Source organism: Euprymna scolopes, chromosome 22, assembly GCF_053919585.1.
Source record: "Euprymna scolopes isolate OS-2025 chromosome 22, ASM5391958v1, whole genome shotgun sequence".
NCBI lineage: Eukaryota > Metazoa > Mollusca > Cephalopoda > Sepiida > Sepiolidae > Euprymna > Euprymna scolopes.
Window position 1 is genome coordinate 83,372,635 of NC_136503.1, and position 24,616 is coordinate 83,397,250.

General features: G+C 34.2%; 1 protein-coding gene across 1 annotated transcript in view; it reads left to right on the top strand.

The window, feature by feature from the left end:
- The first annotated feature begins 6 nt into the window (after positions 1–6).
- Positions 7–24,616, top strand: part of LOC145243521 (PAS domain-containing serine/threonine-protein kinase-like) — a 36,776-nt gene continuing 12,166 nt past the window's right edge. The window contains exons 1-8 of the mRNA XM_080106487.1: positions 7–341; positions 2,292–2,449; positions 3,290–3,454; positions 6,523–6,648; positions 8,426–8,560; positions 11,762–11,961; positions 21,071–21,204; positions 24,036–24,176. Coding sequence (XP_079962613.1) covers positions 218–341; positions 2,292–2,449; positions 3,290–3,454; positions 6,523–6,648; positions 8,426–8,560; positions 11,762–11,961; positions 21,071–21,204; positions 24,036–24,176 — 1,183 coding nt within the window. The 5' untranslated portion in view covers positions 7–217. The remainder of the gene's footprint in view (positions 342–2,291; positions 2,450–3,289; positions 3,455–6,522; positions 6,649–8,425; positions 8,561–11,761; positions 11,962–21,070; positions 21,205–24,035; positions 24,177–24,616) is intronic.

Below are 24,616 nucleotides of genomic sequence, written 5' to 3' on the forward strand. Positions count from 1 at the left end.
GAAACATTCTTCTGTAACAAATTCATCAAATAATGCCAAACGCAAGAATAAACCAAATGCTTTTCCAAAAAAGATCAATGTTACTCCTGAAACTGAACAAGCTCCTGAAATCGAAAATAAACTCCAACAATCGTCGGGTTTGGGAGAAAAGAAAGCTGCTGAAAATTACCACAAAGCGGCTCTTCGGAACAGTCTTTTACAGAGACATAACAGAAGCATGGACAGCAATGGTGTAACAGAATTGGAAGATTTGTGTGTCCAAGAAAATCTTAGTCCTTTGGATGAAAATGTTGATGGTCATTTTGCTGGTGTTTGTCAGCACAAAGATGCTTCCCTCATCAGTGAGTCATTCTTCATTTCTTGCGGAGTTTTATACATCTTTACTCTTAAAGTGCTTTCTTGGTTATAGTCAGCAAATGTACTTCCTAACTTCCGGTGTAGCACTACGAGAAGCAGTGACAAGGAAATCAGCTCCTTCACTTTTATTATTCTTCAGTATTTCTATTGTGAAGCGATTTATTGAAATAAAATAGAAGAAAAAGGACATTATTGAAAAGTATACAATAAAAATTAACAAGATTATATCAAAATAACAGAATTAGTCTTTATTTGCACTTTTAATAACAAAATTTGTAAAAATTAAAGTTTTTATTTTATTCATAATTTTATAAGAAATATGTTTATGAAATTATAAAAACTAGCAAGACCTGTGGACTCTTTTATATGTAATATATTGATGTTGGCATTCTGTGGATGTTCAGCAGAAATGGAGATGCCCTGATGTTATTGTAGTTCTTTTGTTAAAACCGCAAAAGTATTTATCTAAGCTAGCAAGGATACCTGACATAGCCCGGTTGTAAAATACGCTTAAGTATGATATTTTAATTTATGCAGATTTTGTATACATTTTTATCGTCCATTTTCTATCAATTCCTATATTATAAAGTTGATTTCAAAAATATAAACATATATTCATGACTTGGGTTCATCAGCTTGAATCGAAATCAAAACTTATGAAGGAAAAAAAAAAAATGAGTTGCTTCAGCTATAACCGAAACCAAAACTTGTGAAGAATTCTTGGTAAAATTATTTATAAAAAAAATAGATGACTCGAGTGCCATCAGCTATAATCGAAACAGAAACCAAAACTTATGAAGAATTATTGGTAAAATTATTTATTACAAGAAATAGAAAGTCATAAAAACAAGTTACTCTGAAGAAAAAAGATGTCTGCATGACACACAAAATAACACACATGCTACTGTATTAAAATATAAGTTTTTTTTGGGGGGTTTTTTAATTTAATATAAAATATATAATATATTTAATAATATTTATATAATAAATATGTTAAAGTATAAAAATGAAATTATTGAAATCAAAATAACAAATGAAATTATTGAAATCAAAATAACGATTTCAAACATCACAAAAAAATAATTATTTGATACATAATATTCACAAAATAGTTGGTTTTGATTCTCTGCCGACATAGGAATTCTTGCAGATGACTCTTGAAAAAAAAAACTTATTTTTATCTGTATAATTTTGTTAATTTTTATTGTATACTTTTCAATAATGTCCTTTTCTTATATTTTATTCTAATAAATCGCTTCACAATAGAAATACTGAAGAATAATAAAAGGGAAGGAACTGATTTGCATTTCATCACTTTTGGTGGCGTTATGCCGAAGTTAGAAAGTACATTAGCTGTCTATGATCGCTTTTTTTTTTCTTTCTTTTTGTAATATGGTTTTATTTATCGAATTTAGTTATCAATCATCATATTCCAACAAACCAAGCTTCAAAGAAATCCCACCTCCAGTGTTCAATCTCCTGAGTTCCAAACATGTTAACTAATATGCAAGCCCTTCAAGGATCCAATAAAGAAAAGGATTACAATGCTGGTTGATATGTCTACCATTAAACTGATTAAGTGGCTGACCAGAAACTGGTGTTTTTATTGTGCCACCATCTCCAGGATGTAGGGTTGAAAAATTTTTTTAATCCTTTAAAGAAGAAGCATGAGCAATGTACCATTTTTGATCCCCTGACAAAGGAGGGATTGACGTACTAATTCACTACTGTTCGTTTGTTTGCACTTTTCTTAATAACCACACTTTGGATTTTTTTTTTTTTAAATTTTGCACAAACATTAGTCATCGTGAGGAGGAATTTTTCACTGCTGAAGGGGGACCCTGCATGCTCAGCTTTTTCTTTTTTTTACATGTTGCTTAATAGTAATTGCTTGTTTTTTTTTTTTTTTTTTTTTTTTTTTTTTAATTTCACAGGTATAAATTTCAGTGTAAATCCGATGCATTTAGAAACTGGAGAGTTGATGTTCTGTCTATGGGTTAGTCAGGATTTGAATCAAAGTAGTCTCACTAGTTTCACCCTGGATATCCCCAGTAGTTCTAATGATGATTCGATGGGCATTTCAGACTCACAGGTAAGTTTTTTCCTAACTATGAATGCATGACCATGTATTCCAAACCATTCCATCTATGAAATAAAAAAGACACCCTTCCCTCCAAAAAAACTCAATGTTTCATCTTGGTGTTTCCTTTATTGCATAGATGGTATGGTTTAGAATGCATACCTGGATATATGTCTCCAAAACAATTCTTGTTACTTTCTGGACATTTTTTTTTTTTTTTGTACCTCTTGAAAAAATAGTGAAGGCTTTTCAAAAGGTATGAGAAAAGTCCAAAAAGTAGCAACAAACAAGAATTGTTCTGGAGAAATATATCCGCGGAAGAAATCTTTCTTTTCTGAGTTTTTGAAATGAGGATTGGTTATTCATATTATCTTCAGAGTCATTTTTACAATGTTTCAGTCAATGTAACCTTTGACCTTCAAGTGTATCTTGTCAAACTCAGGCATTTGGACAGAATTTTGAATGGAACCCTTTTTTTTTTACTTCACGGGGTAGTATGCTCTTGTTCCATCAGCCATGACTGGATAAAGGTCTTGAGTAATTCAGATGCTACCTCCATGAAGTAAATAAATGGTTCCCTTAGAAATTCTGTCCAAATTCTCAAGTCTGGCAAGATACACCTGAAGAAGGTCGGAGGTTACATTGACCAAAACATGAAAATGACAAGATGGTAGCAGTAGTTTGATGAATCCGAATAATGTGAAGAAATATTTATTTGAATTTGACTAAATCCGAATTTAATGATGATTATACAAATAAAAAAAAAATATAAAGGAAAGAGAAAGCACTTGATTTATTTTTTTTTATTGATTTCTAAGGATTATTTTTATATATAATTTTTTTTTCTACCAGGTCAATACTTCTAGCAGTCTCGGGGGTGGCAAAACTGCTGAGGTAATCGAGGAGTCTTACCCCCCCTGTAAAGCTTTTGATGATAACTATCAGAATTTACGTACAGTTGGACATGGAGCATTTGGTTTCGTTGTGGAATCCTTGGAACAGTCAACGAAATTGGAGGCAAGTTTTAAATTCTTTCATTTTTTTTTATTTTGGGGATCTAGTTAAGGAAATCTTTAAGATTTGATATATATATATTGTGTAAGAAGTTTTAAGATTGACATGCAGTCTTGTAGAAAAACACTGTTGGTATAAGACAAGGTAAAAATAAATAACTATTAAAAGATTTAAATAATTTTTTATTAAATCATTTACATATCAACATAATGTGTCGAATTGGTAAATTATAACAATAATTTAATATCAAACATAAATTGATGATCTGAAAATCCCCCCCTTCACATGTCCACGATGTCATAAAAAACTTGGACCTCCAAGGCATGTTAGGCTAATCTCATCCCTGCTATACTAATTAAGAACTGCTCAGCTAAGCTAGCCCCATACTTTCCAAACTTTAGAACAAATGCCTTGCTGAATCTTGCTTCCCTAATAGCTGGAAGATGGCCTCTGTAGTACCAGTGTGCAAGAATTCTGGCAAAAGGATCAACCCTCTCAATTATCGCCCCCTAAGTTTCCTCCCCCTCTTCTCTAAAATCTTTGAGATGCTAATCAATCAAGCACTAGTCCACTACTTTGCAAAAGCTAATCTTTTTGACAAACAGGACGGATTTAGGAAATGTTGTCCTACTGCAATCATCTCTGAACGCATATACCATGCACTGGATAAGGCGGGTAAAGCCAGTGTTGTAGTCCTCGATATATCCAAGGCCTTTGACAAAGTCTGGCATGAAGAGCTGCTAATAAAAATCAAATCATATGGTATAACAGGACGGATACTAAATATAATTAGATCCTTTTTAGACAATAGGACCATCCAGGTTGTCATTGATGGACATTCATCCAAGCAGCATAACGTCAATGCAGGAGTGGCCCAGGGGTCAATCCTTGGACCACTATTATTCCTGATATTCATCAGTGACCCCCCCCCCCGATAATATTGTGTCCGAAGTGGGTATATTTGCTGATGATACAATGCTCTATAACATGCATGAGGGAAGAACAGATGTACACAAATCCAAGACAATGGCTGAATCATTAGAAAATGAGGACATAGATGGATGGTGACATTTAATGCGAGTAAGACTAAGCTGCTCTCCTTTAACAATTAAAGAGACCTCTCCAACTAACGATATCCATGACAAATAACACCCTACCTGAGAATTCTTCCTTCAAACTCCTTGGCTTAACATTCACAGGAAATATGAACTGGAACAAATACATTGAGGACATTGCAAAGGCTGCTGCAAGGAAGGTGGTCTCCCTCTAGTGTGCTAGGAAATTGTGCACATCTGAGAGTATCCTGTATCTCTAAAACCACCACTCATCCATGTATGGAGTATTGTTGCCACATCTGGGCTGGTGCAATTTGTCAACTAGGCTTCAACCCCTGTCCTATTGTTGCAATGTTACATCCCTGTGCCTGTTTTGCAAGTATTTTAATGGAATGTTTTACAAGTATTTTAATGGAATGTGCTCTGAACTCATTGCTCTTCTACCCCCTTGGCGTACATATCCTCGACAAACCTACTTAGCAACAAAATCACACCCTTCACTGTTGAAGTCCCTAAATGTCAAAGTTTTTCACTTAAATAGCTTCTTTCCCAGAACAGCTAGACTTTGGAATTCTCTTCCTATTACCTGCTTCCCAAATTGTACTGATATGCAGAAGTTCAAATACAGCATAAACCAACATCTTAATCTTTCTTAGACATGGTCCCAATTAGTAGCCCCTTATGTCCAAATGGCAATATGCCTTATTTGGGGTGAAAGTAAAAATATAAATGCGGATTCACATTTCAACAATAATTTAAAAGCCTCTGTGAGCCTATACTACTGCTGTTCTACAACTTCTAACTCCAAGCCTCAATACATCTCTACACATTGGTTGTACATATTTAAAAAAATTTTCTTCCTGAAGATGAGATATACCTCGAAAATTCAAAGAATATAGCACCATGATACCATCCTAGTAAGGCGCATTATGTTGGTAAGTAAATAATTTTTTATCAAGGGAATTTTGCCCTTGAGATAAAGTTAATTTGTGACTCTGCAAACATACACGACCAATTATATTATATAGTGGAGGACGCCCGGTCATAAAAAAACACTTAAGTATATTTTAATTCATGCAGATTTTATACTTTTTATTACAGAGCCAATTCTCTATTGAATATTATATTGTACCTAATATATAGTACTGATTTCAAAAGATTAAAAAATGATTTGGATACCATCTGCTAGAATTAGAAGCTCCGTCCATGTTCCCTATCATTTGAGCTATCAACAGATAGATAAGAAAGATTTAAAATTAAACCACTTCAAGCTACAAATGAATTTGCACATGCACAAAAGTGATAGAAGTATGTTGACAAGTTGAAATGAACATTTTGCATTTCAACTTGCCGATATATTTCTGTACACATTCATTCATTCATTCATCTAAACAAAGATTTTACTTGTTATAAACCATCCTTCGTATATGATTACTGTTTCCTGTTAATTTCGGTGTCATGTAACCAGTAGTTTAAGAGTTTATTGGTTAAATATTTTCACAGACACACACATACATACATCTACTGATTTATTTATATAGATTATATTAAGTGAGCAGAACATTGTACTTTGCTTGAGGCATTGTGCATAGTGTGTGAAGATTTGTTTGAAGACTTTGAGGTCTTGTAAGAAACACATTTACAGTTGTTTTACCTAGTTTGAAAACATTTGAATTTCATAGGCTAAGCTTTTTGGATGAGTTGATACAAAGAATGCAAATAGCAGACTCAGAATTTTGTCTTTTGTGGAACCTTGTAGTGCTAGGAAGGGGGATCTTTTTTATGAGTGGTGGGTGAAAATATAGAATAGTCATAAAGCCCCTTCATCTTTATGAATGTGTTTCTAAATAAATTTTATTGTTTAGAAAACCATTCTTAACATGGAAGAGGGTGCTTTCTTAACTATTCTGTACCTACACTCAATGATATTTTAAATCTGAACAAATTCTCCATTCAATTTGTTAAGCTTAATATTTTGTTAATTATCAAAATGTAAACTATTTTTTCCTCTCTCAGGTCATTGTCAAATACATACTTCGCTCAAAAGTTCTTTCTGAAAATTGGCGAGATGATCCCGTCTTGGGCCGAATTCCTCTCGAAGTCAGTTTGTTATCTCACATTTCACATCCAAATATTGTTCAGGTATGCAACAAACGTTTTTCAGGTTTTTATTTTAAAAATTGAAAAAAATATACCTTGATAATTTCTGATTGAAAAAAATCGATTTCCCCAATCACTGCTTCTAAAAAGGAAATACATTGGGTTTTGTCCAGAATTCTCTATATCAAAAAACAAACATAAAGAAAAATCTATATGAGGTATGTACCGATGACGAAATGAAAACTCCAAAAATTATGTAAATTGATCAAATAGTTTTATTTTTTATAAAATAAATTTTTTTTTTAGATTGTTTTCAAAATGGTGGACATAAAATTTGATTTTTTTATTTTTAAAAATAAAACTAATGAATCAATTTATGTGATTTTTGAAATGATATTTTTTTTGTCATGAATATGTACATACAGATTAAAAAAAAAAAATTTTTTTATATATAGGGGGTAATTCTGAACAAGAACCAAAAAAAATTATTTAAACAATTACCATAAAGGATTTTAAAAAGCAAATCCCTTTGATATTCTATAAATCTGATGTTTAATAATCTCCATTTATTAGAGTTATGTGATTAATTTATGTGGATTTTTTTCATTATGGTTGTGTACATCATACAGATTTTTCTTAATTTTACTTTTTAATATAGGGGAAATTCTGGACAAGAATCATACGTTGGACTCCTAATATTTATATTCTTTATATAATGATATTCTAAGGCATTTTATGTTTGTATGTAGGTTATCACCCTCCACCCCTTTTTTTTTTATTTTTTAAAGATTGGAAATAACTAATATCAGTAAAGTCATTCAACAGGTGTAGGCGGGACGGGATCTTAATACCAAGATTGCCTGATCATAAAATATACTTAAATATGATATTTAAATTTATGCAAATTTCTTATTGATTATTATATTATACCCAATATATAGTCGTGATTTCAAAAGTTGAAAAAAAAAAAAAAAAAAAATGACTTTGATGTCATCAGCTAGAATCGAAATCAAAACATTTAGCTCTCCAGCAGTATTCGCTACTATATGATATAAGGAGAGATGAATATCGAAACTTTAAAAATGAACAGTTTAACACATAAATGTGTATTTGTGCACACATAGAAGTGCACTTGAAGTCAACTTACACCTGCCAAGTTCCAATCTTTCAATTTTGGCCCCCTTATCAGCTGTTTTTATCAACTAAAAATCAAATTTGTTCCACAGGTCCGAATCTCCTATATATCAAGTTTGTAAGTCTGTAGACCAAAAATTAAGAGTAGTTTGGTAGAGACCATTCTGCAAAATACATACAGATGAAGTCACTTTTAATATATATATAGATTTAAATTTATAATTTTATACAAATTCACACACACACACATATATATATATATACACATATATATATATATATACACATACATATATATATATATAAGCAAATTTCTTCAAGCTTTCAATATTATCATAATATCTTTTAAGCCAAAACAAAGCCAACAAACAAAAAGGGGGAATTCAAATATATAACAAATAAATGTTACCAAAGGCAAGATGATTTACTCTTCTCCTTGCCTGCTAAGTTTTGTGTGTTTTAACATATTTTAGAGCTTTTATTCGGTTTGAAAAAGAACTAGTGTCAAGTCAATAATTTAAACCAACAATCAATATGGCCAACAAGAACACGCTGTCTTTCGAGCGTTATTCGTGTCTCAAAAGTAAAAAAAAAAAAAAAATACTGGCATAAATATAAACATAAAAGATGCAAGCACTTAATTTTTTATCAAATTATGAATTAATTTTCTTTTCTTTTTCGGCAGGTTTTGAATGTATTTTTCAACAAAGAATATGTTTTAATGGTGATGGAAAAGCATGGCAGTGGAATGGATTTGTTTGAATTTATTGAACACAAACCCGTCATGGATGAAGGCTTGTATAGTTACATTTTTCGACAGGTAATGAACACTTGTTTTCTTTCTTTCTTTTTTTTTTCCTTTTTTTATATCCGATTGACAAGAAAGTTTTTGCGGTTTTTTAACTTTTAAGTTTAGGTGAACATATCTTATTAATTGATTGAAATAAGCACTACCAGAACCAACACACTTTTACTAATGAAAACAAATGTATTTATGCCAGTAAGGTAAAAATCTTGAGTTCTAGTGACGATGATGTCACTGAATGTGTTTTTGATATCACTTAGGTTTTTGGAGCATTTCTCAAGCAGAAAGTTGTCAAGATGCTTGAAAAAGTGAGTCGGTAGGTGAGAGGTCTGGAGAGTATGGCAGGTGAGGAAGTTTCATAGCCCATTTCGTTCAACTTCTGCAGCGTCAATTTAGCTACATGCAATTGGGCATTATCATGGAGAATTAGGCCTTTTCTGTTGACAAATGCTGGGTGTTGTTGTCAAAGTTTCTGATACATTTCATCCATTTGTTTACAGTGCTTCACTGCTGTAATGGTTTCGTTTGCATTCAAAAAACTAATGGATGAGATCGGACGTAGACCACCAAACAGTCAGCATGACATTTTTTTTGGTGCAACTCTGGCTTCGAGGAGCTTCGTTGACATTTAACCACTGAGCTGAGCTCCACCGGTTGTTGTAAAAACCCCACTTTTCATCGCAAATCACAACCCGGTCGAAAAACGGGTCCTTCTTGTTGCGTAAAAGAAGGGAAGATGGCACTTCATAACAGCGTTTCCATTTGTTAGGCACCCATTTATCAAGTTTTTTTGTCTTTTCGTTCTCAAACAGTTGTTCGTGGATTGGCTTTGACTCAGACTCTTAATTGAACGTTATCAACAGCCGATGATCGATCACTACACTCATCATCTTAAAGACTTATCACCACCATGAAATTTCTTAAACCATCATTGTGCTGTGCGTTCAATAGTGGTTCTTCGGCAAATGCTTCTTTGATATCGCAAGCTGTTTCAGCAGCTTTTCAAGCCTGGCTTGAATTGAAATAAGAAAATTGTGCAAATTTGTTTTTTTTTTCCATCTTATATTAAACGTTCTGAAAAGAAACATAATTAGTTTAAAACGATTGTAATTTAAACAATTAGTGAGCGCGAAAAACGCTCTTTAAAATCTATATATAAAAGCAAAAATGTGATCGTTTTATGTATGTCTCGCAAAGGCTTTTTTCGCCAGCATTTTCCAGGGTGTTACTATGTCTTAGAACCTTTTTATACACCGTCTAAATAATAATGTCTACGATTTGCGAAGGCACGTCTAGATTTATTTACATCGATTTTTATAAGATTCGCGCTATTTCGCTCTGTCGCCTGTTTGTTTGGCTTTTAAGTATAAATACGGTGAAATTAAATTCAAACGGTTCGTGTTCTCATCTTTTGCGCCAAAATGTCCAAAAAGCAATCGGCTTTTGATCAATGTGGAGTTTCTCCTTATATCAGACAATTGCTATTCGATTTGGACAATCCCCTTTAAATGGAGAGCTGCTTTCCTTCCCCCATCGTCATTTTGGGGAAGCGAAAACTAAAAATACTGACACGTCATCGTAATACTCCCGCGATGACCTCATTTAGCGTCTACTTGTCAATCAAACCTCTTTCACTCGCTTTATAAGCCTTAACATTAACTTAACACGCTAATCGATTATTCTCACCCGTGGCCGAGACGATTAAGTGGTTCCTATTTACAATGCCTCCCCAAGGGACAGAGTTAGACACCAGGGTCGTTTTTTAATGTGGAGAAAAGGAACAAAAATAAAAATTGTCTCAGTCGTGAAGGATTTCTCCTCCACTGATAGAGAACAATAAATTGAAGTGCAGCATCTGAATCACAGATACTACACTGTGATTAAGACGGTTAAGTGGTTGGCTTTTGTTTCCACCTCCATGTCAAGGCTTCATGGTTCAATCCCGCCTCCTGACCAAAACTAATCTTTTTTTTCTTTTACACCTTTAAACACCCGGGTAACGTTTTTTTTATTACTTCGCTTATTCTTTAGTTTACCCCCCCCCCCCCATACACACAGTATTGTTATATTGCAGGTTCAATCCGACAGGTTTATTTATGCCATTTTTTTTTTTTTTTTTTTTTTTCCATTTTGGTTTTTCCAAGTTTTTTTAACATCTTTTTTATAATATTTAAATGGTTATTACTCCTCCCATACACCCACCTACAAACACCCGGGCAACATTTGATTTTAAGTGCACAAGAGGAATAAAGTTTTATGCTGTGTTGATAGGAAAAATTCTTACTGAGATAGTTGGTTGGATGGGAGTGGTGGTTAAGCTCGGTAAACAACAGAAGCCCTAGCATTAAAATAAATACTTTTAGTAACTGATACCAAATACAAAAAGACTTGAATGATCATTTCCCCCCTCCCTTTGCAATTTGGAAGTTTTGGAATTAATTCACTCATTCTGACTTAACAGTATTGCCCCATGATTTGCCCCAGGTCTAATATTATAAACATAAGTTTACACCATCACAGGGTTCACACAGACTTGAAAAGTCCTTGAATTTTAACTTTTACCTTGAAAAGGCCTTATTTTTATTATTACCTTGATAAATCCTTGAAAATATGGAAAATGTCTTGAAAATCATATTCGGTATATCCAGTAAAAAACTGTTAAAATATTAAAAATAAAATAGAAATAGATACTATTAATAACATTAAAATGTTTTTTAAATATTGAAAATCAAATCAAAATACATTGTTCAGAAATTGTATTGTTATTGTGGATAAGAGTTACGTCCTTTATCACAAAACTACCTGAGATTTTCAATATAACATTGGGTAGTTTTGTGATAAAGGGACATAACTCTTGTATCCACAATACCGGAAATTAAGAATTTGTCAGAGAGGGTAGTGGCAACCGCCATATTTACAAATGCCCCCCTCCCTTTCCAAAAAAAAAAAACTTTCCAATTAATAGTAATTTGGCCACATCCACAATTGAACTGATGTCAAGTATTGAATGAAAACTGAAAGATAAAAAGGTAGTATATTGAATGGCTATTTGACCCCTTTTTCCTTCAGGTCCATTTTATCACTTACTCTCATATTTTCTTTGGCCTTTTGAACTGAACCTGATACTTCATCTTATTCTTCTTCACCAAAGAACCCTCATCCATACTTTCAATGTTTATTAAAAAATATTTTTTTTCTTTTTTTGTTTTTTTCCAGCTCGTGTCAGCTATAGCTTATTTGCATCGTTCTGGGATTGTCCATCGAGACATAAAAGACGAAAATATCATTGTGAACGAACACTTCCACATTAAATTGATTGATTTTGGTTCAGCCGCGTACATGAAGCCAGGTGAAATGTTTGCCACCTTTTGCGGAACTGTGGAATATTGCAGCCCGGAAGTGCTTATGGGAAACTGGTATGTTTTCACATGTGACACCACTCTCACTATTTTTATTTATTTATTTCTGCGTGTATGAAAGTTTTTTTTTTGGGGGGGGAGCTCCTTTTACATCACATTTTCTTCTTTTTTTTTTTTGTCATTTGATTAATTTTATTTTTCTTTCTCCCTCGCTTTCACTCTTTTTCTTTTCTTTTTTCATTTTTTTTTTTTTTTCCTCCTCTTAAGTCTCGGCTTGTTTTGTTTGCCTCATACTCCAAAACAATTATGCTTGCCTGGCGCAGCTTGAGTATGTTATATTCACGCCATTCAAGGATACGTTCTCAACATAGTCTTAATCCTAGGACTAAACTTTTATCTGTCAGACTGAGGTGTGATTCTGGATAGTCCTAGGAGGTCCACCCTATCGTCTTTCAGATGGAATAAGGCGCCTCTACCAGGGAATGTCGATGGATAGTCTTGGCCATTTTTGAATAGGGAGTGACTACGTATCTGTCAGGCTAATGTGTGATTCTGGATAATACTAGGAGGTTCACCTTCCCAGGTTGTTGTCTCCCGTCAGTCAGGTGGAGTAAGCTTATTGATTACTGCCTAAGGCACCTCTACAAGGGAATGCTGATGGGTTTGGGCTGCCTAGAGAATTTTTAAAAGACCACAGTGCTCCTTTTTTAGGGGCGCTGGCTTAACTTTACCCACCTTCCGATCTTGTGTCACATCTTTGTGGTAAGAAGGAAGTAAATACCTACTTCAAAACAATTCACAATATGGTAAATTAGAGAAAGAAGAGTTTTGTTTCATCAAAGAGTGGTCCCTACCCCCGTCTTCACCCCACACTGATGTGGGTAATTCGTCTTGATTTCAACTTTTTTTGGTATTGGGCATACACCTCTTCACTTCATGCATTATTGTTTGGATCTCTCTTGCACTTGGTTCACCAGGTATATGCGTCGGGTAGTTTTTGACATTCTTTTTCTTGAGTTTGATTATTGCTTCTATTATTACTCTGGTGCTACCAGATCAGGCTGTCTATTGGCTTCCTGAGACGAAATGCACCTACATCGATTTTCCGTTTTTGTTTCCTATTCTCTTTTGTAAAACTTAATTATGTTCTGCAAAAACAAAAACAACAGCCCCCTTCCCTTTTTTTTTTTTTTTTTTTTTTTTTCCTACTTCCCAACCCCGTCAGTGGGGCATTAGAATACACTGACTGCCCCCTTGCAGAGAGTAAAAGTCCCTCAATGGGGCCACCTGTTGGCCGTAGGTGGCATCCCGTAATGTCTACGAAAAGGATCCTGGTGGCTGAGCAACTGATACCTAGGGAAATAAAGGTATCAGTTGCAACACTCCACTTTGGCCTCGTACTGGGCCAGACGGGCGATCGGAGAGGCCCGATCCAATCAATCGGCTGGTCATGTCTAGCTCACCACTTATACGCATACAATCTACACCAAATCTAAATAATACACAACACTTCCCCATCAATACTGATCCCCAAACAAGTGGTGAAAGCGGTGGCTGAGGGTCAATTGTATATAATGAACAAGGACTAGACATGGATGTTTTTCTCTGATCTTTCCCATATTTTACTTGGATGGGAGAAATTAAGATACACGAGTGCTCGAAGCCTACATTATGTACAAGTATATCATACCTGTAACCCTGTTGTAGCCAGGGCGAATGGGCTTCCCCCCTGTGCGCATCCCAAGTAGGGCTCCAAGGTGGGTGGGGAGCAAGGATGATGAATTAAAAAAAAACGAACCCAATATGAGTTATAAAAACCCAAGTAAAAAAAGATTTTTAGACAGTTCGGACAGTGACACGAATGAGGAATCGGATAACTATCCAAACTTCATAGTAATGGAATCAATTGGAGAAGTGCTTTTAACCAAACTCTCCCCCTTCAAGATAGAAAAAATACTATCAGAAAGGGTCAAACCTAAACTAGTGAAAAAATTAAGAAATGGTAATCTTTTGATAGAAATTCTTACCAAAACACAGGCAGATGAACTTTTGAAATGGAAACATTTTGACAATATAAAAATAAAAACGTACCCTCACAAAACACTAAACATATGCAAAGGAGTTGTGAAAAGCCCTGAACTTTCACTTTGCTCCATCGACGAAATCCGTTCAAATCTAAAAGAACAAAATGTAACGGATGTCAGAAGAATTCAAATTAAAAAAAATGGAGAAATGATAAACACACACTCATATATATTAACCTTTTACCAACAAAAAATTCCACAAGAAATAAAAATAGCCTATGAGAAACTAAGAGTCGAACCATACATCCCCAACCCACTGCGTTGCTTTAAATGTCAAAAGTTTGGTCATCATCAGGACCGATGTACACGCCAGCCAGTTTGTGGAAGGTGTGGAGAAAACGACAATCATATCAACTGTCAAAAAACTTATAAATGTGCCAATTGTACAGAAAATCACAGTGCCTACTCCAAAGACTGTGAAATCTGGAAAAAAGAAAAAGAAATTGTTAAAATTTAACACTCATTAAACATCACCTACCCAGAAGCGAGGAAAAAGGCAATAACAGCTAAATATTCCGAAATAACCAAAAAGAATATTCCCAACACAAATAAACACAATGACAATTATTGCACAACAAACCTCGATATTAAAATCCAAGACCTCACCAACCAAATCAAAATATTGATAAATACAATTGAAGAAATGAAAAAAAACTCACTGGAACCAAAAATCCAAACGCCACACCCAGTAGACCAGAAACAAATCCAAAAAAACAAACCAGAACCAAACTTAACTAAACAAAAACTACAAATAAACCCACAAATTCCCCTCTCCAATAGCTTTAAGATATTGGAGATCGAGAACTCTGAAGAGCAGAATACCAACAATAAGGAGAGTCCCTTAATCCCCCACAAGAGTTCTAATATAAAAACAGATAACAACAAGCAAAAAAATAAAGATTCTCCAAAAACATCCGAACAGACAAGAACAATAAATGGGAAAAATTCCTCAAAGAAAACCAGCCCCACAAAAACCAAACCACGATCTCACTCAACATCTAAAAGCAGAGATAAATCAAGCATAAAAGCTAACAAACCAATTGAACACAAAGAACCAGAAGCCATGGAAACAGAAACCGAATCTACCAATGATAAAAAGCTCACAAGTGCTCAAACGCACATGAAACAGTCCAATGATTCAAATACAAGAACTACAGACCAAAATAAATTTAAAACCTCCTTGGAAACAATGGAAATAGAAGACAAAACTTCTAAACCCCCATAAAAAAGAAAACACCCCTATTCCCAAGACAAAAGGGAAATCAAATACATAAAATCTAAACTATGGCCAACAAAATAATCCAATGGAATTGCAGAGGTATAAAAGCCAACCGGAATGAATTACTTCTACTGATATCCGATCTATGTCCCACAATAATATGCCTACAAGAAACCTTTTTAAAACCATCTGAAAATATCAATCTTCAAAGTTTTACTGAATACAACTATACAACAAATAACCCAAATAGAGCTTCAGGAGGAACATCCATTCTCATTAACAAAAACACGGCACAAAGCCAAATAAATATACAAACTAACTTACAGGCAATTGCTGTCACAGCCACCCTACATAGAACGGTCACAATTTGCTCCATTTATCTGCCTCCAAACGACCCCATAGATGAAACCGAAATAGAAAAACTCATCAACCAACTCCCTCGCCCCTTCTTATTATTAGGCGATTTTAATAGTCATAATGTTAGTTGGGGATGCTCAAACACAGATAGAAAAGGAATCACTATAGAAAATATTATCAACAACAACAATCTATGCATACATAACAACAAAAAACCAACGTTTATTCACTCCGCTACAAATTCGTCCTCAGCAATTGACCTCTCTATAAGTGATCCTAGTATCTTTATAGATTACAATTGGACAGTGCATATAGATACCTGTGGAAGTGACCACTTCCCAATAATTTTAGAACATTTTGGTCCTGAAATAATCTCAAAAATTCCTCGTTGGAACCTTAAAAAAGCTAACTGGAATGAATTCAAATTACTATGCAAACACAAACTCCTACCTGAAAAATTTGAGAAAGACCCAATCACTCACTTTACAGGTACCATTATCTCAATAGCAGAAGAATGTATTCCTAAAACAAAATCATCAACCAAGTATAATCGTCCCTGGTTTAATAATGACTGTAAAAAGGCTATCAGGCTACGATGTGCTGCATTAAGAAAATTCAACAATCAACCAACTACTCAGAATTTAAACAACTTTAAAATATGCAGGGCTAAAGCACGCCGAACAATAAACGAAGCCAAAAGGGAATCATGGAAGAATTTTGTGTCTAAAATCAATAACACCACCAAAGACAAAACTGTATGGAATATGATTCAGAAAATATCAGGAAAAAACACCAGTTCCCCTCTCAACCACCTCTGTGTAAACAATAGTAAAATAACTAAAAAAGAGGACATGGCAAACCTGCTTGCAGATACTATTGCAAATAATTCATCTTCTAAAAATTATGATAAAAAATTCCAGATCTTTAAACAGGAATCAGAAAAAACCAAACTGAACTTTAAAAGTAATAATGAGGAAGAATACAACAAACCTTTTACTATCCATGAACTAAAGGATTCATTAAAAAAAGCCAACAACACGGCTGAGGGACCTGATAAAATAACGTATGAATTTCTAAAACAACTACCAGACGAACCATTAAAGTATTTACTTTCTATTTATAATGACATCTGGCTCAATGGCAATCTTCCAGCCATATGGAAACAAGCCACAGTCATTCCTATACCAAAACCAGGAAAGGATGCATCTGACCCCTCCAATTATCGCCCCATAGCTCTAACAAGCTGTGTGTGTAAGATCATGGAGAGAATGGTCAACACCAGGTTAATTTGGTTTCTGGAAACATAAAATAATAACTAATTTTCAGTGTGGCTTCCGAAAACATCGTAGCACAACAGACCATTTAATTCGTTTAGAAACTTTCATCAGAAATTCATTTATACAAAAAAAGCATATGACTGCTATTTTCTTTGATCTTGAAAAGGCGTACGATACCACATGGAGGTATGGCATCATGAAAGATCTCAAAGAAGCTGGAGTGAAAGGAAGACTACCCATCTTCATCAACAACTTCATAAATAATAGACTATTCAATGTCCGTGTAGGAACATGCCTATCGGACATCAAAGAACAGGAAACGGGAGTTCCACAGGGAAGTATTTTGTCGGTAACATTATTCAGCCTAAAAATTAACAGTATTGTTGGATGCATAAACCAAGGCGTGGATTGCTCTCTATATGTTGATGATTTTTTAATTGCATATAGCTCAAGACATATCCATATAATTGAGCGTCAACTTCAACAATGCATTGACAAAATAAAAAAATGGACAACTAAGAATGGCTTCAAATTTTCCATTAACAAAACAAAATGTATGCACTTTTGTCAACTAAGAAAACTGCACCCAGATCCTCTTTTAAAACTAAATGATATTCCGATTCCTGTTGTAAATGAACATAAATTCTTGGGGTTAATACTAGACAAAACCTTACATTCATCCCTCATATAAAGCATCTTAAAAATAAATGTAATAAAACCCTACAGCTAATGCGGGTCATTGCCCACACAGATTGGGGAGCGGACAGACAAACCCTATTAAAGTTATATAGGTCACTAGTGCGATCGAAACTAGACTATGGTAGCTTCATTTACGGTGCCACCAGAAAGTCGTATATAAAGATATTGGGCACCGTTCAACATCAGGGCCTCAGACTTGCGCTGGGAGCCTTCCGAACTTCCCCCATCGATAGTCTCTATGCAGAAGCCAATGAACCCCCATTATCAATTCGACGCGACAAACTAGCCTTGCAATACCTGACCAAAATTCTCTCTTGCCCAGAAAATCCTGCTTACAACTGCATTGCAAACTCACTAGATTACTCGCTCTATGATAGAGAAAAATCACAGCCAACAAATCCAACCTCTAACTGTACCTTCAATCCAAATTACCAAAATCTATATTACCAAAAAGTAAAAGCTATAAAACCTTTTGGGCTCCGTACAAAACCACTAGTAGAAGATGCAGGTATCGCAATCACCAATATCCATAATGTCAACCAACTAAGCCTTCCACCCTGGCTACTAAAATACCCTGAAATCATCCTTGAATTAAATAACCTCCCAAAAAATCAAACCCATCCACTAACCTATCAAGAAAAACTCCTTATCATTCAGGAAAAATACCCAAACCATCAGCACATATACACAGATGGGTCCAAAGACAGCAACAAAACCGGATGCGGAGTCGTATCCACTAACATTACCTTACAGAAGCGACTACCAGACCATGCCTCAATTTTTAGTGCCGAAGCCACAGCCTTAGATATGGCACTAGATCTCATCACTGACCTTACCCACAACAAATTTATAATTTTTTCAGACTCCCTATCGGTACTCGAATCCTTAAAGAATAAAAATTTAAATAACCCACTACTCATCAAACTGCTACAAAAAATACACACTCTCTCACAAAACAAAAGTATCAAATTCTGCTGGATCCCCAGTCATTCTGGAATTCAGGGCAATGAAAAAGCTGACATAGCTGCCAAAAATGCTTTAAAACTCCTTAAAAGCAATATAAAAATTCCACATTCTGACTACAAACAACAAATAAATAATCTGATTATGAAGAAATGGCAAGAAAGATGGAATAACTGTCCAAATAATAAACTTTTCAAGATCAAGCCCACAATAGAAGAACGATTACCAGATGCCAGAAGATCACGTAGAGAGGAAGTGATTTTGTCCCGTATTCGCATAGGACATACGCACATAACCCACTCCTTCCTGCTAAAAAAAGAAGACACTCCAGAATGTTTTGCATGCCAAGAACCTTTTACAGTAAAACACTTTCTTTTGGATTGTGGCGATCTCGCGCATATCCGGCAAAATTATTACCATGTCAACAATATGAAAGAACTATTTAAAAAAATAAACTCCAACAAAATACTAACATTTCTGAAAAAAGTAAATCTATATAAAAGAATATAACTTTAATTCAATCCAACTTTACACCCCACCCCCCCAAAAAAAAGAAAGGAAGCACATCACCTAATGATACAAAAAGTCTGATTTGACTCACTGATTAAATTAAAATATCTATTCCAAAAAAAAAAAAAAAAAAAACTGAATTCGGCATTAAATAACCAAAAAAAAAAAAAAAAAAAAAAAAAAGAAGGTTGATATGCCGTAAAACCAAACCAAACCAAACCTATTATTACTGAAATGGAAATCTTCCTGGGATTATAGTTTTGTTTCACATCATATGCAAAACCTTAATATTTGTTTTCTTTCAGCACTATATATGACAACATCATATATATATATATATATATATATATATATATGTATGTATGGCCGCAACATTCCTCCTAGATGGGTTGAACTGGCTTTCTCCGAAGGAGGAAGTTTCAGGGGAATATCAAGTTCACAAGTGGTCCCAGTTGCATATTTATCTCAATCAAAGGAGATGATAGCAAACACTGATATTCCTAAATGGTCACCCAGCTGGTACTGACTAGGCTTAACGTTGCTTAACATTGGTGATCTGAAGAGAGATTATGCCCCTGCTCCCAAATGCATCTCACTTTTTTTCTTTCTTTTTTTTTTTTTTGTCAGTAATGATAAAATAAACTGTTCATATTGTATGTTTTCTTATTCAACAAATTGTTTGGACCTGAAACTAACCTGTCAAAAATATAATGACTCAAAACTGACTTAAATATTTAAATTGATAAACTCAAAATAAATATTCAAATATTTGAAAAAAATTGGCATCTTCATAAAATTTAACACACCAAAATAAACAAAGAAAGGAAGAAAAGATTATATATATATATATATATTTACGAATACGTGATCTGTATATATAACTATACATATTGGTGCATGTATGAGATATATATATCTATAAAAGTGAACATGTCTGTCTGTGTACATTTCCCTATGCAATAACTCTGTCAATTTTTAGTCTACAGACTCGAAATTTGATATCTAGGGTACTGAGATTTGGGAAAATCTATGTGATCGGTTTTCGGCCAGAAATTTGTCTGTTAAGGGGTCAAAGTTCAGCGATTTTGACCTTTGAGAACTCTACCAAACTCCTCCGACAATTTTGGATCTAAACACTTGAAATTTTAGATATAGGTTCCTTAAACATAGATCTAACTTAATAACTTAATTTGAGCCCAAAACAATAAATTTTAAGGTCATAATAGAGGTCAAAGTTAAACAAATTTGACCTCTGCAGTCTCTACCTAATTACTTAGATAATTTCTGGTCTAAACATTTGAAATTTTACATAAAGGGTATTCAGAGATAAGACAAGCTTTTACATCGGTTTGGGTCGAAAATTTTTAGTTACCAATATATAAATGTATATTTGCATGTCTGCCAAAAACTTTCAACACAGGCGACGGATTTTACCAAGATCAGTATCGTTTTAAAGTTCGACCTTTCATACGACAAATATCGAAAAATTGGCTAAAAACATTAATATCTTCACCTTCAACTAGGCACTCTTCTACAGGGAGGGGGTTTACTTTTTTCGCCAATATTTTTTAAAGTTATCCTCTCCTTTCGATTGTCTAGCTTTAATGTAAACATAAGTCCCTTCAGATTTGGCGGTGGTTGTAACCACAAAGACGTCAGGGTTTTTTTCCCATTCTTTTCCTCCTTCGTGGTACGGGTTCGAGCCTGCCTTCCTACTACCACTTTCTTTTGCTCAACATACACATCCAAACACCCGGGCAACGCCGGGCTGAAATGCTAGTGTATATATATATATATATATATATATATTATGAAAATCCAGGGTAATAGGTATTCAAAAGTAAAAAACCAATGCATTTAACAAAGTTATTGATAGTGCTTAATGTTGTAACTGTGTAATTTGTTTACCTAAAGTTAAATAAAACATAAATATATATCACTGGGGACATATTTTGGCATGTAATTACCATCAAGGTTGAAATGCCATTAAAATTAAACAATCAATCACTGTATGTTTTGATTTATATTTTTTTTTTTATCTTCCTCCTTTCACACAGGTATGACGGACCCGAATTGGAGGTTTGGTCTATGGGCGTCACACTTTACACGTTGGTCTATGGAGAAAACCCGTTCTTCACTGTTGATGATATTTTGGCTTGTAATTTCAAACCTCCATTCCCGGTTTCTGACTGTGAGTTAAAAAAAAAAAAAAAATATTTGATTTTTACAATATTTTGTTTACATTTTTGTGTATGCTCTCTACTCCTGCCCTCCCTCTTCATCTATAGCTCCTCCCCCTCTTTCTATATTTTCTAATCTAATTCCTTTCTCTCTCTCATACACACATGTGGTAGGATACAAAAAAATTCTACAACGGAATATATGCAGTTCTCTTTTTTTTTCATTTTTCTTCTTTTTTTTTTTTTCTTTTGAGCAAAATTCCACTTTTCTTTCCCCAGAAAAAAAGTGCTTTTCTGCTTCAATTCTTTTAGAACCTCCCTCCTTAGCTAAAACTGATTGGAGTTGGTTAGTTAGAAAGACTAAGACCCTTCTTCTTCTCCCCCTCCCTTCTCCCATCCAAAAAACCTGAAAAATTGTCAGCTCGTTTTTAAATTTACATCTTTTGTTTTGTTTATCAGTAATGAAACATTTTTTAAATCATTTTAAATGTTTTTACTACTAATCACTGGCAAATTATCATCACCAGTATTTTAAGGCCTTTGTTTGCACACGTACATAAGAAAGAAAAAAAAAAAAAAGCAGAGAAGGGCTGTAGCCTCTCAGGTTGGGAAATTCAGTGGTTGTTCAGAATTTCAACTATATTAAAAAAACAAAAATACAAAAAAAATCTTTGATATACAGTGATGATCATATTTATTGGCACGGTAAAATAAAAGTTAAATTTTGTCTAATAAATTCTAAAAAAGGGATTAAATTAAAGAAAATAACAAAGTATATTATGTATTTTTAACTGGCCTTTCCGATGCAGCAATCGGATTTTAGAAAAAATAAATAACAAAGGAACAACAAACATAATTGCAAAAAACCCTTGTTCAAAATTATTGGCACGATTTATTTAATAATCAATTGTATAGCCTTTGGCCTTGATTACCTTCCTCAGTCGCTTTTCATAGTTTACAACCAAGTTGTTGCACTCTTCAGTAGTAATTTTAGCCCATTCTTCCTGACAATAATCCTCCAATTGAATAAGATTCTTAGGCTTCCTTTGCATTACCCTCAATTTTAATGTTCTCCATAAATTTTCAATTGGATTAAGGTCTGGGCTTTGTGATGGCCACTCCAAAACATTAATATGATTGTCCTCAAGCCATTTCTTAGTCAGTTTAGCCGAATGCTTTGGGTCATTATCTTGCATGAACCACCAACGACGACCAAGTGAGAGCTCTTTAGCAGAGTCTTTCAGGTTTTCATCCAATATTTTAACATAATCTTCCTTTTTTATGCTACCTGTGACCTTAACAAGTCGCCCTGGTCCAGAGGCAGCAAAGGATCCCCAAAACATCAAACTGCCTCCACCGTGCTTCACTGTGGGTATGGTGTTCTTAGGCAGGAAAGCTTCGCCAGATTTTCTGTAAATATAAGACACTTTATTATGGCCAAATAACTCTATTTTCGTTTCGTCAGTCCATAGAACACGTTTCCAGAATGCAACATCTTTATCAATATGACGTTTTGCAAAGGCTAGCCTTGCTTTCAGGTGCATAGGCTTCAATAAGGGAGTCTTTCTCGGACGACATGCTTTTAAACCAGCTCTCTTCAAAACTCTACCAACTGTATGTCGAGATACATTCACTCCAGAGGTGCTCTGTTCATCAACAATCTCCCCAACAGAGATCCTTGGGTTTTGTTTTACTTGTCGAACAATTTTCCGTTCATCTCTTGGGGAAAGAATCCTTTTTCTCCCTCTACCCTCTAAACTCATAACGTGGCCTTGCGATTTGAACTTGTTTATTATGGCTCTAACAGTGGATTTGGGAAGGTTTAGCTTCTTTGAAATCTTATCATAGCCCTCCCCATTGGTATGGCATGCTACAACAAGCTTCCTGACGTCTTCGCTGTGTTTCTTAGTTTTAACCATGGCGATTGAAAATTATAATTTAGTCACTTATAATAGTTTAAATAAATCGCTATCTAAAAATTATCTGAAAAAAATTATTCACTGAATTAGCGTTAAACAAGCATAATATGGCTATAAAAAAGTTCAGAAAGCACGTAAACCGGAAATTGATTGATATTATACTGATACTAAAAGAAAAACAAAGCCGTGCCAATAATTTTGAACAAGGGTTTTTTGCAATTATGTTTGTTGTTCCTTTGTTATTTATTTTTTCTAAAATCCGATTGCTGCATCGGAAAGGCCAGTTAAAAATACATAATATACTTTGTTATTTTCTTTAATTTAATCCCTTTTTTAGAATTTATTAGACAAAATTTAACTTTTATTTTACCGTGCCAATAAATATGATCATCACTGTACATACCTGGGGGGGGGGGGACGAAAAGATCAATACCAAAAAGCAGGTAGTTTGATTTTTATAAAGAATGATTTTAAGCGATTATTGGGAAATCGTAGGCATTACAAGTCTGATTTTGCAAGTTTTAGTTATTGTGGAGTTATCTGCACTTGTTTCTTCAAACTGGTGATGCAAGATGGTTCCTTTTTGCTTATGCAGAAAATTTTTATTTTCTTATTTAAAAATAAGACTACTTGATTAATTTACATGATTTTTGAAATATGGAATTTTCGTTCCGTCATGGGTACGTACATCATACAGATTTTTTTTGTTTTTTTTTTTTAATATAGAGGGAATTCTGGATAAGGATCGAAAATTCATCTCAATTTTAGTTTTTGTCAATGGTGACTTATATTACTGAATCGCCTCTGATGTAGCACAGGCTTTGTACATTCCATAAAAAGATAGATTTGTAAGAAAAACTAAATTGATACAATTTAATAGAAATTTTAAAAAAATGTAATTTTTTTCCCATTACAAATTTCAGATTTGACTAATTTGTTGTCTTGGATGTTATTACCCGAACCATCTGATCGGATAACAGTTGAAGAACTTGAGACAGATGGATGGGTTTTTCAACCAGTTGATATGACCCAATACAGTTGGCAAGAAGTTATGTCTTCGTCAGGTTTGTATATTTCTTTTTGTAATGCCTTAAGTCCTCTGTAGATTTATTTGGAAATCATCCATTTATTTATTCAATCCCTCCTTTCATCGTGATTATCATCATCATTTTGCCTACTGAATGCCAGCATCTTAAGGTTCTGTGATCACCTAAGTGAACTTAGCTTGGATGGCTTTATGGCAATCGGAACCCAGTCACTTAGTGAATAACTGACACATATCTGGTTGACGTGGGTTAATACCACCCACCTGCTTCCATATTACAGAACAAAGAACAAATTGGTTTGTGCCACCATGTGGCCCTCACCAACAAGTTGCCAACTTCAAATGCTGCGTGCCGTGGCTTTCTCCATCTCCATCTTCTAGTTCTGGCTGTATCATCGTCTTGTTCACACTAGCAACTTTCGGTGAGGACACACGTGTCCACAAGTAGAAAAATAAAAC